This window comes from Nansenia antarctica (genome assembly GCF_963989245.1).
Source record: "Nansenia antarctica genome assembly, chromosome: 1".
NCBI classification, from domain to species: Eukaryota; Metazoa; Chordata; class Actinopteri; order Argentiniformes; family Microstomatidae; genus Nansenia; species Nansenia antarctica.
Genome location: NC_137674.1, coordinates 69,268,242 through 69,287,127, shown reverse-complemented (window position 1 = coordinate 69,287,127; position 18,886 = coordinate 69,268,242). Strand labels below are relative to the sequence as shown.

At 44.8% G+C, this 18,886-nt stretch overlaps 1 protein-coding gene across 1 annotated transcript; it reads right to left on the bottom strand.

Moving 5' to 3' along the window:
• Positions 1-720: 720 nt before the first annotated feature.
• Positions 721-18,380, bottom strand: rfx6 (regulatory factor X, 6; the record flags this gene model as incomplete). The annotated part of the gene is made up of 19 exons (XM_080525547.1): positions 721-899; positions 1,944-2,180; positions 3,395-3,991; positions 7,291-7,503; positions 7,983-8,105; positions 9,426-9,543; positions 10,336-10,445; positions 11,223-11,364; positions 11,636-11,795; positions 13,709-13,758; positions 14,123-14,236; positions 14,578-14,655; positions 15,352-15,459; positions 15,592-15,619; positions 16,171-16,248; positions 16,371-16,432; positions 16,659-16,782; positions 17,417-17,570; positions 18,182-18,380. 19 exons carry the CDS (start codon positions 18,378-18,380, stop codon positions 721-723), a joined length of 2,874 nt encoding a protein of 957 aa, XP_080381673.1.
• Positions 18,381-18,886: the final 506 nt, after the last annotated feature.

Here is an 18,886-nt window from a genome sequence, read left to right as displayed (position 1 = left end):
CTCCAAATGTACATTTATTAAATGGCAGACAAGGAACTGAAGACAAACAAGTCCTTCTTATTTGTTTAAAAATAGTGGTGGTGTTTCGATAATTTCTACACTAAGATATAGATGTCAAGTACTGTACATACATTTTCTAACATTGCTGTAATACACAGACAAATTAAATAAATAAAATGATACATATAAACCGGTCATAATGAATGCAATCTTTCTAACATGGAATATTTCAAATAACAGATACATCTTCAGTTGGGGTTATTCTAAAGGTATTTACATCCGTGACCATGTACTAAGAAGTCTGAATTAATTTCATTTCCTCACTCACTTCATTATAACAATGAGACATCCTCCCCCCACTCCCCCCACTCCCTCTTCCCCATCCAGGTCAGCCCCCCCCCCACCCCTCCTCCCTAGGCAGGTCACCCCCCACTCCCCTCCTCCCTAGGCAGGTCAACCCCCACTCCCCTCCTCCCTAGGCAGGTCAGCCACCCCAGCCCTACCCCCCATCAGCCCCTCCCCATCCAGGTCAGACCCCTCCCTCCCCCCAATTAGCCCCTCCCCATCCAGGTCGGTCACCCCCACCCCTCCCTCCCCATCCAGGTCAGCCCCCTCCCCCCCATTAGTCCCTCCCCATGCAGGTCAGCCTCCACACCCCTTCCACCCCACCCCCTTCCTCCCTAGGCAGGTCAGCACTCCCACCCCCAACCCTCATCCAGGTCAGGGCCCCCCCCCTCCAGAGCCCATGAACACAGTGTTGATGGGGGGCAGCGATGTCTGTCCCAACATGTCTCGTACCTCTGACGGCCCCCGGTGGGGCAGCAGTGCATCCTGGGAGTGGAACTGGGCGGGGCCTCCGTACATGCAGGGGGCGGAGATGGAGGACGAGATGGGAGGAGCTAGAGGAAGAAACAAAGACAGAATGTCTTCACAGAAAGAAACAAAAAACAACATTCTCTCTGACATTTACTGGAATAAAACACACCAGCATAGAACAGAAACCCAACTTCCAACTCATCGATGGCTGATCTGAAGTGGTTCACTAACAGAACCTCACACATATCTGACACAGTCTGGTAATTTGGTCCGCATGTCGGCAACCAATCAAAATGTTCAGACTTTTCTTTTGAAACACGGAACTACGTTTCAATGTTGTTGAGAATCACAACACAAACTCGCTAGTCAAGCCAAAATAGTGCAATGCAATGGATTCGGTGAGTAATCCCCACTGCTACCTAGTTAACTATAACACTACTTAACAGTACTTTACATTGTTAGCAAGCTCACAAAACAAGCTATGTTAGTTGACTAGCGATTTGTCATTGATTTTCAACAACACAGACATTTTTCGAAAAAGAAAAGTCCGATCACACATTAGAATGTGTCAAATATCTGACCTACAGGACAGTCAAAAGCAAAGTCTCTTGTATGAATGTTAGTGATGATGTTGACGATGTAAAATAACTAACTAGTTATCATTGTGTGATAACATTTTCCCAGAGCGTTCTGGTGCTTAGTGGCTGCTACACTCCTTAACTGCTCCTCCAGAGACATCTGCTTTACTCTATACTGTGTCTCCTGAGACACCTGCTTCCCCCTATAATGTGTCTCCTAAGATGTCTACATCCCCACTTGTACTGTTTCTCCAGTGTCTATTAAAAAACAAACAAACAAATTATAATCTTTCTTTCTTCCTCTACCACGACGACTGCCAATGGCCCCTGGCCTGAGCTAGATTACTCTTCCTGCTACGACTGGTGAATTGATGATTCAGTTGCTTAGTCAAATGTATTGATTGTAAGTTGATTTGGAATAAGGCGTCTGCTAAATGCCAAAAATGTAAATGTAATGTGAGCGTTTTTGGTGTCTAGAAGGGTGCAGTATAAACGCAATCAATCAATCAATCAATCAATTAATTGATGGATTCCTTCTCTCTCCCTCACCTCCAGTACTGTGGCCCCCCAGGGTGTCAGCTTCAGAGTAGTACCCCCCCACCCCGCCCCCACCGGACCCTGCCTTGCGCCCTGTGCCGCCCAGCAGGTTGAGGGGGTCGTGGACGTCTCCGTACGGGGCGGGAGGGCCGGAGGGGCGGAGGCTACCGATGCTGCTGATGACGGACACGTGCTGGTCCACCATGGAGCCCAGCCGCTGGCTGTCCAGGTAACTGTTGCCATAGTAACCTGGGACCAAACACACACAGAGAGTCACATGCACATTTCAGTCAACAGTCATGACCCAATACACTATGAAACTCTGTATGTCACAAACTGCAGAATGTCAACAAAACTTGAGACATATTTTGTAGACAGGCGTCAACGTGATGGTTATTAGCCAAAGAGAGTCAACGGGGTGGCAGGGGTCGATCATATATAACATGGTCATGAACAGTGAGGTAGATCATGATAGAGGTAGATCACGATAGAGGTAGATCATGATAGAGGTAGATCATGATACAGGTAGATCATGAACAGAGGTAGATCATGATAGAGGTAGATCATGAACAGAGAGGTAGATCATGATAGAGGTAGATCATCAACAGAGAGGTAGAAGGTAAGTTTAGCTAGCTATCATAACAGTGACGCCTGTCTACAAAAATGACGAATGTCTCCAGGTATGTTAACATTCTGCAGATTTGTGACGTACAGATTTTCATTTATGGATGACCAAACCAAAACATTTGATTAGGGCCACAAAAGTCTTAGGGCCAGACCTGCATTAACAACAACAACATTTTTGCATTTTTCCACCTCAGGAACATTGCCCGCATTTGACCCTCCCTGTCCTTTTCCGCTGCTGAAACACTCATCCACGCCCTCATAACTTCCCGACTTGAATACTGCAACAGCATCCTCTACGGTTTGCCTAATAACATCTTAAACAAATTCCAATATGTCCAGAACTCTGCTGCCCGTCTGCTCACCTCCACTCGCCGCCGTGACCACATCACCCCTGTCCTCCAAACCTGGCTCCCGGTCAAATACAGGATCCAATTCAAAATCCTACTCACCACTTACAAAGCCATCAACAATCTGGCCCCCTCCTACCTTGCCGACCTCGTCCCCCTCCACACCCCCTCCCGTTGCCTCAGGTCTGCCGACCAAACCACCTCTTCAAGCTTGCTTTCACCAGTTAACCCTCTCCAGCACTACCTTATTTAGGCCCCTATACTTTCTTTTATTTATTTTTGTTTCTTTTTATTATTACTACTCGATCTTTTCAGTTTGTAAAGCGTCTTTGAGTGTCTAGAAAAGTGCTATATAATGTATTATTATTATTATTATTATTATTATAACAACACAATCAAGTCTAAGTAGCATTCCCTGTTATCAAAGCCCTTCTCCTAGTTGTGTTCCTGTCAGACGCAGAGAGCGAGAGAGAGAGTAACCATCCTTACCGCTGTGTCCTGCGGCTGAGTAGACCGGTCCCTGGCACCCTCCAGCATTTAACCCTCCCCCGACAGCGAAGCTGTACCCCCCAGGCTCCAGCAGCTGCACCCCAGGGGCCTCCCCCATGCCTGGGTCCGGTCCAGCCTGTCCGTACCCCGGCGCGGGCCTGGACGACCCGTAGGACACGGCGCAGCTGCTGTTGAAGCCCCCCCCCCCCAGGGGCGGCTGCTCGCCGTAGGGCGGGTGGTAGCGGGGGTGGTGGTAGCCCTGGGTGGAGCCCAGGCCGGGGGCGGGGTTCTGGGCTTGGTGGTGTCTGAACACCCCCTGGTAGCCGGAGGTGGAGGTGGTGTTGGCGGTGGGGGGGTAGTAGCCGGGGCTGCCGGTGGAGCCGGGGGGGGGCAGGGCCTGGTAGAGGGTGTCTGGGTAGCCCTGGCTGCAGGGGAGGTGGGGGGGCTGGAGGGGGAGGGTGGAGGCGGCGGGGGGGCAGGAGGTCAGGGGTCGTACGGACATGGGGGCTTGGTTGATGACACTGCCTCTGTTCACCATGGCGGGGGAGATGGGCGGAGTCATGAGAGGGCCGCTGGGCTGGGAGTAGTCCATCTGACCTGGGGATTCAAATCAACATAACTTTCTTTTTTAATTTTTTTGATACCCTCTGGGGCCAGCAGGAAGGACACAGCCTTAGTTGCCCCTGAGGTGTGGAAGTGGCTTTTAGAACACACAATGTAAACTCCACTGTAGCTGTTAATGGAAATGGCAGCCTGAAGCAAACCTTAAAAATGCGAGCAACTTTCTCAAATCTATGTCTGAACAGTCAATCAATAAGTCAACCTTGTTTGTCCAAAAGTGGAATTGGTATAATGTTTAAAATAAAGCCCAATGCACACGGCGTGCGATGCGACGTCGCACGACAACAATCGCTTCTCAATGCACACGGAGTGCGACCGACGTCGCACGACAACATTCGATTCTCAATTCACACCACCGACCAGGCAGGCTGATCACTATAGGCTCTAACAATCCTACCCAATATTGCTTGCCTTGCTTCCACAATTTCTACAATATACAACTGGGCATATTGTGCTTACATGCTTGATTATTATTATTATGTAATATAGGTGTCTTGTAATCCCATATGAGATGGGCCGTGTAGCTATGTGGCATGACACGCCTTCCCACGTTTTATACATTAATGGTGACACAATGGTTAAATAAATTACTTGGTTAACTTGTGACACACATCGCTGTCTTAAGACATACATTTTTCATTGGTTAGTTATCTCAGGTAGCTCGCTACTTAGCTAACATAACTTACCAGAGAATCCGATTGCCAGAGAAATTGCTCTCCAAGCGTGGTCAGTTTTGATCGTATCTTTATAGCACTCATAACTGGGGTCGAAGAGCTCCCTGTGGCTTTGAATTAGTGTCATCAGCTTGTCAGCAGCTTGTCATCGTCCTCTTCGAACCTAGAGCCTATAGTAATCAGCCTGTCTGGTCAGTGGTGTGAATTGAGAATCGAATGTTGTTGTGCGACGTCGGTCGCACTCCGTGTGCATTGAGAAGCGATTGTTGTCGTAGATCGTTGTCGTGCGACGTCGCATCGCACGTCCCCGGGCTTAAGAAGACAGTAAACGTTACAATATGTGACAGCTGCTGGTGAAACCGGGAACAAGTCGCCAACCGACGTTAATATAGAGTAGTGGGGATTACTCACCGAATCCATTGCATTGCAATATTTTGGCTTGACTAGCGAGTATGTCATTGATTTTCAACAACGCTGAAATGTATTTACATTTCTCAGAATAAAAGTCTGAACATTTTGATTGGTTGGCAACTTGTTCCCGGTTTCACCAGCTGCTGTCACATATGCCAGAGTAAAGAGAGACTGTGAGTGAGTCTATACACAACATAGTAATGGATGCCATTTAGCTGACACTTTTATCCAAAGCGACTTAAGCCTGGTACACACATAAAGATTTTCAAAATCTTAGATTAGATAGATTAGACTTATTGTCCCCAGGGGGAAATTCATTTTCACACCACTGTACAGTATACAACACCGTATAACACAGACAACAACAGACAGCACTACACATGACAGATACATAAGTACACACACTCAGCGTGGTCGGTTATTTAAGGCAACAATGGCTGCGGGGATCAGGCTTTTGCCAAAGCGGGCCATTTTGCACCTTAGTGTTCTGTATCTACGCCCGGATGGCAGTGGGGCGAGGTACAGATTGAGTGGGTGGGTGATGTCCTGTTCTATTGTGGTTGCGATGTGTGAGATGGCCCTGTTGTTTAGTGCTGTGAGGTTGGGTGTGGGGAGTCCAATTATCCTGGCAGCAGTGTTGGTGATGCGTGTGAGTTTGGCCCGGTTGATGACTGTGAGCATGTTGAAGAAGCAGGAGGAACAGTACATGAGGATGGGCTGGATAATGCTCTGGTACAGTAGTAGAAGGGGGGGGGAACATACAGTCCTTTAAGTTTGCGGATGACAGATAATCTTTGTTGGCTCCTTTTAAAGATATCGGTGGTGTGTTGGTTGAAACTACGTTTATTGTCCAGTGTAATTCTGAGGTATTTAAAACTGTCGACCATTTCAACTGCTTGGGTGTTGATGATAATTGGGCACTGTGGTGTGGGGGGACCAATGATGATTTATTTAGTTTTACTCACATTGAGGTGGAGATGGTTGTCCTCACACCACCTAGTGAAGTGTGTGATGGAGCTGTGGTAGTCCAGGACGGAGTGGTTAACAGATTTTTTATCTGAGAGAGACCCCACACATGAAGATAAAAAATCATGGATTGAACAGTTTTGATCGTATTGTGTGTGGTGTGCTCCGATATTCCCAATACAGCACACCACATACAAAGATCTGTCCATCACTTGTATGAGGCAGCCATGCGACAGGTCAAATAAAGTTCTGAAGAACGAAAAGAAGAAGACGCGTCAGTCAACTTATTGATTGGCTACATTCCATTCCACGTCACAATCGGACCCGCGAGTTGAGGAGGATTTTTGATCGTAAATATTGAATACATTTAATATTTACGATCGTCGGCCCCGACCATTTTCCGAGCAGATTGTCGGGAGAAATTTACCACAGGATAATCTTGTAGGATAATTTTTAGAGCCATCCGATAATCGGGCGTTTGCTGCCCTTGGTCGGAAGAGGGGAAATTGGGCCAAAATTATCTTTATGTGTGTACCAGGCTTTACATTGCAGTGAGTGCATACATTTCAGTACATATGGTCCCAGCGGGAAATGAACCCACAACCTGTGGTTAGCCACAACGTGTTGTTAGCGCCATGCTCTACCAACTGAGCAGGCTCACAAAACAAGCTGTGTTAGTTGACTAGCGATGTGTCATTGACTTTCAACAACTCTGAAATGTAGTTACATTTTTCTAAAGAAAAGTCTGATCATTAGATCAGATCCCGAAGACCAAAGCATTAGAACGTGTCACAAATGTGTGAAAAGTCTGGCGGACCAACACGTCAAACTTGGCCTTCATTAAGCCAATAGAAAGAGCGTAGAAAACAGACGGCACACAGCCACTGGCTTTAATTCACACCATGACACTTGGCGGACATCTTAGCACCTGACATAGTGAACCTGACAGACATCTTAACACCTGACAGACATCTTAGCACCTGACATAATGAACCTGACAGATATATTAGCACCTGTCATAATGAACCTGACAGACATCTTAGCACCTGTCATAATGAACCTGACAGATATCTTAGCACCTGTCATAATGAACCTGACAGACATCTTAGCACCTGACATAGTGAACCTAGGGGACATCTTAACACCTGACAGACATCTTAGCACCTGACATAGTGAACCTAGGGGACATCTTAACACCTGTCAACCTGACAGACATCTTAGCACCTGTCATGGTGAACCCGTCTGCATCCGCCTGCTGGTAGACGGCCAAGTTGGCTCCGCCTAATCCCTGATGATTGGATGAGAGGCTCATGTAGGCGTGTTCCGTCATCGACTCGTTCTTCACAGACAGGTCATTGGCCATGGCGACGCTGGGCTTGTTTCGATTGGCCAGGAAACAGGAACTAGGAGAGGCCGTGAACGCTGCCTTGCTGGCATCTGGAGATGATGACATCACACCTTCATGAACCAATCATCCTTCTTTCTCTTGTCCTCCCCTCTAACTCTTTTATCTTTAGTTTGTTTTCATTAAATCTGTTCATTCTGAATCTCCCCATGATTGTCTATTTCCTTGTATTTGAAAATACAAAACTGTAATTAAAATTAGGTAAAAACAACAACAACGACAACAACTGTCCATGCTCCTTCAACCTTCAGTTACTAGTTGATTTATTTTCTTCTTCCATAATCAAAAACAGCATAGTAATAAAAGCATTACTAATAAACACATGAATTCAGTAATAGTTCAAAGTAAATTAAGAGTAATAAGTTATAATACTAATATTTGATATATCTTTAATAATAGTATGGGTTCGAATCCAGTCCATGCCCTGTTGACATGCCCTCTCGCCCTTACTCTCCTGTCTGTCTTCACTATACCTGTCCAATAAAATAAAATAAAAACATGTGTGTGGTACCTGCGTTCCTCATGTACTTGTCCAGCAGCATCTGCAGGTCTTGTTCCTTGTCGTTGTTGAACTGCGTTTCTATGGCCAACAGGATGTACTCATCCAACAGCATACGGATCAGGTGGAACGACCCTGCACACACACACACACACACACACACACACACACACACACACACACACACACACACACACACACACACACACATGCGCACACACACATGCAATACATGCACGCACACACACACAACTTGATAATAATAATAATAATAATAATAATAACTTTTATTTGTATAGTGCTTTTCCTGCAAATGTTGCAGCTCAAAGTGCTCCAATGCTCCTGATCTCAACATCATATTTTTTCCACAGCTGAAAAGAAAACATTTCATAGTTTATTTTTCCATAGGTCCAACATGTTAAAGTCATGTCACAATAGGCAGCCTCTACCAACCTGACACACACACAGCTGACAGCTGACACAGCTCCCAGAGTAGTGGCCACCTATCATAAGTGCTTATGATCTTTCATCCAAAAGTGATATACAATCAGTACATTTGTTTAAGTAAGTGAATCAACTATACAATAGTCATCGTCAGTAAAAACCTTCCGTAAGAACAAGTGCCATTGGCAGTCAAAGTGCAAGAGAAAATGAAGGCAACTGTATATATAAAAAAAAGACAATGTTTGGAAATGTTTGGAAAGTTCTAAAGACAATGTTTGTGAGTTTTATGTAAACTGTATATTTAAAAAAATAAAATGTTCTAAAGTTCTAAAGACAATGTTTGTGAGTTTTATGTGTCATTTGGTCTGTGTGGTCACATGAGAGGAGAGGAGAAGAGGGGTGGGAGAGGAGAGGAGAGAGGAGGGCTGGGAGAGGAGAGGAGGGGTGGGAGAGGAGAAGAGAGGAGGGGAGAGGAGAGAGGAGTGAAGAGAAGAGGAGATGAGATGACAGGAGAGAGGAGAGAAGAGGAGATGAGATGACAAGAGAGAGGAGAGGACAGGGGAGAGAAGAGAAGGGAGATGAGAGAGGAGAGGGAGAGAGGGAGGAGAGGAATGGTCTGTCTCTCCACACACACACACACACACACACACACACACACACACACACACACACACACACACACACAGCACGCGCCACACAGATAGTGTTGTGTTTACATGGGGGCCGGGGGCCATTAGCGTTTATGACTCAGTGTGGCGTTGTGGTCAGAGCTGGACAGAAGGACCTGAGTGGCTGATGTACAACCCCCCCCCCCCCCCCCCTCCACCCTCAGTGACGTTGGTCAGGGGCCATTGGCAGTCGTCGTGATAGAGATGTTCAATCTCTACTGTCTCTATTTATCTCTCTCTCTCTCTCTCTCTCTCTCTCTCTCTCTCAACCTTCCTGTCAATCTCTACTGTCTCTATCCCAATAAAGCAGAAAAAACTTGTAGGTGATGAGGTCTTTTCTTACCGAAGCTAGCAGCGTTGTTCAGCGTGAGGTTGTGCATGACCCTCGCTCCGAAGAAACTCCACTTCAACAGGAAGTCCTGGGCTCTCTTCTTTATAGAGCGTCCATTCTGCTTACCAGGCTGGAGAGAAGAGAGAGAGGGAGAGAGGAAAGGAGGGGGGGGAGAGGGAGAGAGGGAGAGATAAGAGAGGGAGAGATGAGAGAGAGAAGAGAGAAAGAGAGAGAAAGAGAGAGAGAGAAGAGAGAGGGATGAGAGAGAGAGAGAGAGAGAGAGAGAGAGAGGGGAGAGTGAGAGAGGGGGGTGGGGGTGGAGAGAGAGAGGTCATTCAACAACAACCACAGCAACCACACAACCACCAGAACAACAACAACAACAACCACCACCACAACAACAACATAAACAACAACAACCACCACCACGGCAGCACCACAGCAGCAGCAGCAGCACCACAGCACCACAGCACCACAGCAGCAGCAGCACCACAGCAGCAGCACCACCACAGCACCACAGCAGCAGCAGCACCACAGCAGCAGCAGCACCACAGCAGCAGCAGCACCACAGCAGCACCACAGCAGCACCACAGCAGCACAGCAGCACCACAGCAGCACAGCAGCACCACAGCACCACAGCAGCAGCAGCACCACAGCAGCACCACAGCAGCAGCAGCACCACAGCAGCAGCACCACAGCACCACAGCAGCAGCAGCACCACAGCAGCACCACAGCAGCACCACAGCACCACAGCAGCACCACAGCAGCAGCAGCACCACAGCAGCACCACAGCAGCAGCAGCACCACAGCACCACAGCAGCAGCAGCACCACAGCAGCAGCAGCACCACAGCACCACAGCAGCAGCAGCACCACAGCAGCAGCAGCACCACAGCAGCAACAGCAGCAGCAGCAGCAGCCTACCTTGATGACCTTCTGCTCCACCACAGTGTCCAGCCACTCGATGAAGGCCTCTACCGTAGCGTTCTTCTTCAGGAGGTCCTTCAGCTGCTGGAACACCGTGATGGAATCATCTGGAACACAGGAACATTGTTTGGTTGACTGAGAGGACTGTTTGGTTTTGGTTAATTGGGTTTGTTAACTGTTATCTTTACAACACTAAGTAAATTATAAAGACGATTTACAGTGATTACAGGAAATAACATCATTCAAAAGCCTATAACCAGGAATTCACATATACTGTAGCCATGTTTTTATTTTAATGTCGCAATAAAATGTTTAGTTCATTTTATTTCAATCCTTACGTCACTGTCGAGTAGTCGGAAGCTTTTCATTGTACAATGTACAACTGTATCCTGTGCATATGACCAAAACTCTTTGACTTGACTTGATATAAACCATATTTTGATAACTCATTCAGTGCCGAGGGTGAATGAAGTCATCCAAACTGTCAGCATTTCATTGTTTTTGTGTCAAGGGTGACTTAATTCACCAAAATACATACATTATGTTGCTTAATTTTGTAGCCAATCAAAGTGTTGTTGCTAGGTAGATACCACATAGACCACTTGGAACAATCTAGGTGGTGAGTGTTCTTGTATCTGTCTCACATTCGGAGTTGAGGTCTGGGACAAGAGGGGGTCCCCAACGTCACTAAAGGAAAATCCAGGCTTAAGTCTCATGAAATTTAACAAAATAAGCCTAGATTTTCCTTCAGCGATGTTGATGGAATAACTCCCCTGGTCACGTGTCATAAGGAATATGGTTATCAATGGTTATAATACTATTATATATGTATAAACTTTGACTTGACTCGATATAAACCATATTTTAATGAGGGTCTGTCTTACATTCAGAGTAGAGGTCAGAGTCCTGGTCCCCGGTGGAGAGTGTGAGCAGGGCCTGGGACCCGATGCTGTTCAGGTCCACCTTGTCGATGTCTACCACCATGGAGTTCACCACGCTCTGGTCGAACAGCGCCGGACGGGCGATCTGGTGGACCAAAACAACATCACCAAAACAGATTAAAATACAATTAAAAACAATTAAAAATAATATAATAATGAAAAATATGGTTATTTATGGTTAATCAGTGTTTTACCTGGGCCAGGTGTAGTCAGTGTTTTACCTGGGCTAGGTGTAGTCAGTGTTTTACCTGGGCCAGGTGTAGTCAGTGTTTTACCTGGGCTAGGTGTAGTCAGTGTTTTACCTGGGATAGGTGTAGTCAGTGTTTTACCTGGGCTAGGTGTAGTCAGTGTTTTACCTGGGCCAGGTGTAGGAAGGAGGTCTGACGTTTCAGGGAGGACACAAATCGCCGTGCAATGGGAAGTTTCTTCTCTGCAAGGCATTCTGGGAGATGTTCCAATGAGGACAGTATCCAGTGCTCCCAGTGCTTAGCGAAGTTACGGATATCTGCCAGGAGACTGGAGACATACAGGCGTCATACAGGGGTCAGATATCTGCCATGAGACTGGAGACATACAGGGGTCATACAGGGGTCAGATATCTGCCATGAGACTGGAGACACACAGGGGTCATACAGGGGTCAGATATCTGCCATGAGACTGGAGACACACACTGGAGACACACATAGACACACACTGGAGACACACATAGGCCCGATCCCAATTCACCCCTCCGCCTCCGTTTTGAGCCCTTCGGCTCCGTTTTGTGCGTTCACGTTTAGGGTAGTGGTGACCCAATTCATTTTTCATCGAGGGCTAGGGGTAAGGGGGAGGGCTATCCACGGCTTCGTTTAGAGATATTCGGGGTGCATGTTTGATTCAGAGCCATGACCCTACCCTCCGGCATGCATTGCGAATCATCTACAGAAATGTTATTTCGCTCTAGTTAATCCGGAACACAGACACAAATGTCATTTACTTTTTCTGTAATTACTTATTAATAAAGATCAGAAAAATTAGGATAACCATCTTATTACCTTAGTTTAATGTCATTTCAATGCATTATAGACCTTTTCTTTACAGTATAACAAGCATAACAAAAAGAAAATCGCTTTTATGCCGAGGTGCTGTGCCTAACGTTACAGGCATGACAGTCGCGCATATGACATATTTCCATGTCTGATGGCATATGACACCTACTAATGTCATTTCAATGCATTATAGACCTTTTCTTTACAACAAGCATAACAAAAAAATCGCTGTTATGCCGAGGTGCTGTGCCTATGCTTAACATAGAAAGTTCCACAGTCCAGCGCGCTCGGGTTTAGCAGTAAAGGACTGGTACCTGGGTACTTCCATTAGACTACCAAAGCAAGACACCGGAGCAGTCATATCTGCGCATTTGTCACAGGGTGACAGTCACCCTGTTCCTCTGCCCCGGCGTCAGTCCAATGGAAGCGTCAAGCACAGCCTTCCCCATAGAAATACATCGGTGCGCGATTCACATTTCAGAGATGTACAATCATCGTTTATTTAGAAATAAATGATTACCTGTGGCGTTTGACAACGCATGATGGTAGACATATTTAATGTAAAGTTATCTAACATTAGGCTGATATGTGCATGATAGGCGCGAATTTTCCCCCCTTGATGGTATATGACGCTATAGTTGTATAGCAGCACTTATTATACCAAAACAACCCGCAATCTAATCCAAGCAGTTTTTATTATGTAATTGATGGATGTGCCATTTTTGATGGAGAGCAGTGAGCGGGAGACTCATCAAGGACATGTAGTTAACTAATGCAGTGGACAGCGGCTGTTTCTCCAGCGTTCCTATCACATCGGATTCCGGAACGTCATAAAAATAAATCTGCGCTCCCTTTAAGTCATGCGTTTTTCCATGTTTCCCTTTGATGGCATATGACGCCGTAAATTTAACTAAAGTTCAGCCGCGAAGTTGTTGCACTGTTGTCCTATATCAGTGCAGACTGGCAGGATAGGAGCACAGGTTTCATGCAGGTCAGAGCGCCGTTATTCTGTCATGGTCTGATAATGAAGCATTGTTCTTTTTTATTTGATGACTTGTTTGATCGATTGATAGCGTAAGTTGTGAATGAATCTCAAGCGTCAATGCTTTTCTATGATACTACTGATGACGTATCAGGGTCTTGAAGGGTTGTCCCATTTCATTGGGGAAGATTTCAACCACTATGGCTTGTGGCTCTGATCAGAGGCCTTGGCTCCAAAGCGAGTGGGGTAGAAAAGGGAATCGGCCATATTGTTCAGATTGTCAGATGTTGTCAGCAGTGACAGCGCTTATGTCACACATAACAGAACAAATGGCTTCATAACAAATATTAAAACAGGTGATAGGCTGTGCTAAATATAAACAATTACAAGTAAAGAAAATATTATTATGAATACTTTACCTGTCAGGCATCTCCTGCATGGTGGCAGGAATTAAGACGTCTGTCAAAACCTGAACAGGACACAGAATGAATAGATTACTGTCTATCCACAACAACAACAACAACAACAACAACAACAACAACAACAACAACAACACATGAGGACTCTGCTCTGTCACACACACAGAAGATGTCTAGATGTAGACAAGCCCTACCGTGTACAGTATAGAATCACACACACAGAAGATGTTTTCTAGTGATAAGCCCAACCTTGTAGAGTATGGAGTCACAAACACAGAAGATGTTTTCTAGTGATAAGCCCAACCTTTTAGAGTATGGAGTCACACACACAGAAGATGTTTTCTAGTGATAAGCCCAACCTTGTAGAGTATGGAGTCACACACACAGAAGATGTTTTCTAGTGATAAGCCCAACCTTGTAGAGTATGGAGTCACACACACAGAAGATGTCCACTATGATGGGGTTCTCCAGCAGGGGCAGCAGGTGGTCTGGCATGCCCTGCCAGAAATGTAGCAGGAAGTTCTGGATCTAGAACACAGGAAACAGAGAACCGAGAGTCTGGTTCATGCCAAGGTTTTCCTAGAAATTGCTGCTGAATTCCCAGGTGTGTCTAGCAGTGTGACTGGGGTGAAAGGTACAGTAGTGTCAGTGTACAACCTAGTGGTACGTGCACTGCAAAAAGTAAATCTAAGTAACATTAAATATCTTAAATCAAGGCAATATATGCTTGTTTTTTTTACTTATTTTTTTTTTATACTTATTTTAAGAATAGCAAGTGAAATGTTCCTCTTCTTTTGGCAGTTCATTTTGCCCCATTTTATTGTTTTTGAAAGCTGACTTTGCAGTGTCAGGGTTCAGGGTAAGTATACCTCTTGGAAGTTGACATTGATGGCGTTGTCCAGGATGCACTGACAATGTGTTTTATACATCATGATGAGTGTGTCCACCTAGATTAAATAATGTCAAGATTATTCATAACAATGTACAGTTAGTACGATCATGTGTGTGTGTGTGTGTGTGTGTGTGTGTGTGTGTGTGTGTGTGTGTGTGTTAGTGTCTGTGTGTGTGTATGAGTGTGCGTCCGTGCGTGTGTGGGCCTTAATGTATAATAATGCTTATACTAATAATGTCTTTGTGTATAATACTTTTTATTTTTTATTTTTTAAAGTAATTCTTCCATTGTGATTACGACTGCATTGTGACTGCCAATGGCCCCAGGTCCTAGCATAGATTTGTTTTTTCTTATAATGACTGATGGATAGATGATTCACTTACTTGTACTTGTTGTAAAAAAGGGCATTTGCTAAATGTCTGAAATGTAATGTAAATGTAATATAAATGGAAATGTTGTGTAAATGTAAATGTACATATAAATGTAATGTAAATGTAAATATAAATGTAAATGTAATGTCAATGTAAATGTAAATGTAATTTAAATGTCATGTAAATGTAAAGTAAATGTGAATGTGAATGTGAATATGAATGTAAATGTAATATAAATGTAAATGTAAATGTTGTGTAAATGTAAATGTGAATGTAATGTAAATGTAAATGTAATGTAAAGTCAATGTAATGCAAATGTCATGTAATGTAATGTAATGTAAATGTAAATGTAAATGTAAATGGAATGGAATGCACCAGACCTTGTCCTTGGAGACAGAGCCTTGCAGCACCAGGTGCTGAGCACAGGGGAACTCTGGTAACAGCGTTCCCGTTTTGGAACTGAGGGAATATTTCCGTGTGAACCCTCCCTGTAACATACAGAATATGAACAAGCAGGAATATCTCACAGACATGTTATACAGATATGATGATTCATGTCTAGAAAAATATCTTAGAAAACGAAATAAATCAATATAATTGTCTTAGCTGGTAAAACTTACCTCATTCTTGAGTTTGCTCCCTGAAAATCTACAATCAAAGGAGAAATCTGAGATTAAATCCAATGACAATCATGGAAGATTGTAGGGTGAATTCAGGTAATGTGGGACATTAATCTACCTAATGTCCCAGATTACCCAATGTCCCACATTAACCAATGTCCCACAATACTCAATGTCCCACATTAACCAACGTCCCACATTAACCAACGTCCCACATTAACCAATGTCCCACAATACTCAATGTCCCACATTAACCAACGTCCCACATTACTCAATGTCCCAGATTACCCAATGTTCCACATTACTCAATGTCCCACATTGCTCAATGTCCCAGATTACTCAATGTCCCACATTAACCAATGTCCCACATTACTCAATGTCCCACATTAACCAAATTCACCCTATTCACAGTTCCATGCTGTGGGATCGATCACACACAGCTCTCAGTGAATACACATGGGCATCCATGAAACGAGGAATGGAATCAAACAGGTGAGTTTAATACAGCATCATATTCCTCATTCTATTCCATGCATTACAATGGGCCCGTCCTCGGATTTCTACCTCCACCAGCCTCACCTCGTCAGGCCCTTTCCTGAGTAGACAGAGTGGTAATAAGCGCTGCTCTCTTTGATGCCAATCCCATAGTAATGATACCTGTCGGAGGCCGGGAAATATAGGTAAATGGTATTGAGACAAATTGGCTGACATGTTAATGGCTAATGTTCTAATTCTAGAATGTTTACATTCAGGTATGATCAGGGATCGTGATGTCTTACTTTGAGTGGCCTCTGGTGCCAAGCCTCCTGGTGGTCAGAAGAGGGAATTTCTGCCGGATTGTCTGATGTGCAACGGGAATAAGACAGTGTGTTCAGTCCCCTCCATCAGACCCTGTCAGACTGCACCCCCCTCGCTTAAATGGTGACTGCAACCATAAACTGCATTTATGCATGTACATTACGCATGTGTGTGTGTTTCCGTTACCTCATGATAATGGGCAACAAAGTGATCGTAATCATAATCTTAATTCATATTTTTTTCTTAATCTTAATCCTGCGCGTACACACCTTCCCAAACGTGGCGGCGCAGGCGGGGTCCAGCTTCTCCTTCCTGCAGAAGTCCAAGTAGTGGGCGTACAGGATGCAGCGTGGCAGGCACACCCCCTCACACACAATGTAGTTCTCCTCCAGCCTACGGGACGCAAACAGACATCTGATGTTTTGTTGTTTTATTATTTTTTTATGTTTTTTAAGTTATTTTTTCCTGAGTGGGGCAGTCCCACTCATATTTTTCATTTTATTGGACAGATACAGTGAAGACAGACAGGAAAGTAAGGAGAAGAAGGGAGAGAGGGCATGGGCCGGATTCGAACCCATGCTGACATGGGTATAATATGTGTGCACTGTAGACCACTTGAGTCACAATTTTAAAATCTTGAGTTATGCCTATTGCCTTATTGTCTGCAAATGTTATCCTGCCATATTTGTCACTTATGTCCTTCACTATTGTCCCTTTTTTATCTTGAATTATGCCTATTGCTTTATTGTCTTGTGCTGCAATGTCAGGAAATTAAGCTTAAGAATTTGACTTTCTTACACTGGTGTAATGTGACGTAACAAGAAACAAGAAACAAAGCAAACAACATATACGACGGTAAAAAATTAAGTATAACGAGAGGGTTGTTGATAGATTTCTTTAGAGCATCATAATAAATAATGCCATGTTTTGTTTTTGGAGTGGCCAAGTGTGTGTGTGTGTGTGTGTGTGTGTGTGTGTGTGTGTGTGTGTGTGTGTGTGTGTGTGTGTCACTAAAGGTAGTGTGTACCATTGAAGGGTCAGCTGCGTCTGTTTCTTCTTGTCCTTGATGATCTGAGTGATGCTCTTCCTGGGAGACGTCTGTTTGAAGGTCAGATCTTTGGAATACTCTAGAAGGTCTGGGTCCTCCTCTGATGATGGCGTCTCATTGCTGTCCTCGGCTTCTGTAGGAGAGAGAGAGGAAGGGAGGGAGGGAGAGAGAGACAGAGACAGAGAGAGATATATACAGTGATGGTTAAAGAAGTATGGGAGAGAGAGAGAGAGAGAGAGAGAGAGAGAGAGAGAGAGTGAGAGTGAGAGTGAGAGTGAAAGTGAGTGAGTGAGTGAGTGAGTGAGTGACCTGTCTGTTTGAGCAGAGCAGCAGAGCCATGTTAGTTTCCAGATGGGTAGTTGGGTAAATGAACCATGACAGAATAAACCAACAGGGTTTTCTATACTCATCAAAACAGAGCAGACAAAAGGTTCTCAAAGCCATATTTATATAAACCTTTTCATGAGTAAAGATGTTTTACTAAAATGTGTGGTAGGAGAAAAGAAAGAATAAGAGAATCTAGATTAAGGATAGGCCTACAGCATTTTGTCTGGTCAAAATACACGGTCTTTTTGGTGGTTTTAATTTCAACCCTTAAATTTCAACCCTTCCTTTTTCTAGTGACACGTATTAAAACGTTTCTCTCAAACAACTGGTGGCGATCATTACACCATGACCGTTACAATGCAGGTAGGCTATTCCGAGGACGATAATTTACAATTCCAATCTCAGGTTATCCTTCACCTGATTTTATACCCGAATCATCTTCCTCGTCAAACTTTGAGAGAGAGTGTCCATGGAAGTCACGGTGCAGCTTCTGGTCGCACAAGACGGTGTGGACCAGGTCGTGCGAGGCGGTGCACAACTTCTTGGTTGACGGAGGATGGAGTTGAAGAAACGGTCCGTCCCTGATGGGGCTACCAGTACTCCGTTTCATTGGCATGTTAGATGCAAGATATTAATAACAAGCAAAAAATAAAAATATTAATAACATGTGCAAGAACTATTACACATTATTTGGTGTCCATTTGATGCTAGCATCCTCATCAATTAGAACCCCCAAATCTCACAAGAGCAGAGAACCATCCACACTGAAACGTCGTTGTTTTGCCATTTTCTCCTGGAATAAGATCAGGAAACCCGTATAGCTCATCAATAATAGGCCTAGTATAAAAAAGTAAGAGTTGCTTTCTTTCTCTCCTCGGACCTGACAATGAAACTCTCACGGCCTCCTCCTGCTCCTCATTAAACCTGTGATGTGGCTTGAGGCCGACGTCACGCCGTGATTGCCTAGGGATTCATTTATCATATTTACAGAGGAGGGGGAGTAGGTTCAGTTGATCAATCATTAACTAAGAAGCCATCATCTCGCCTTGCTGGGGCTGGTAAGCTCGGCCACTCTGCGTCTCTCTTCGGCGCTTACAGCAACCAGGAGCACGGCTGTGCAGC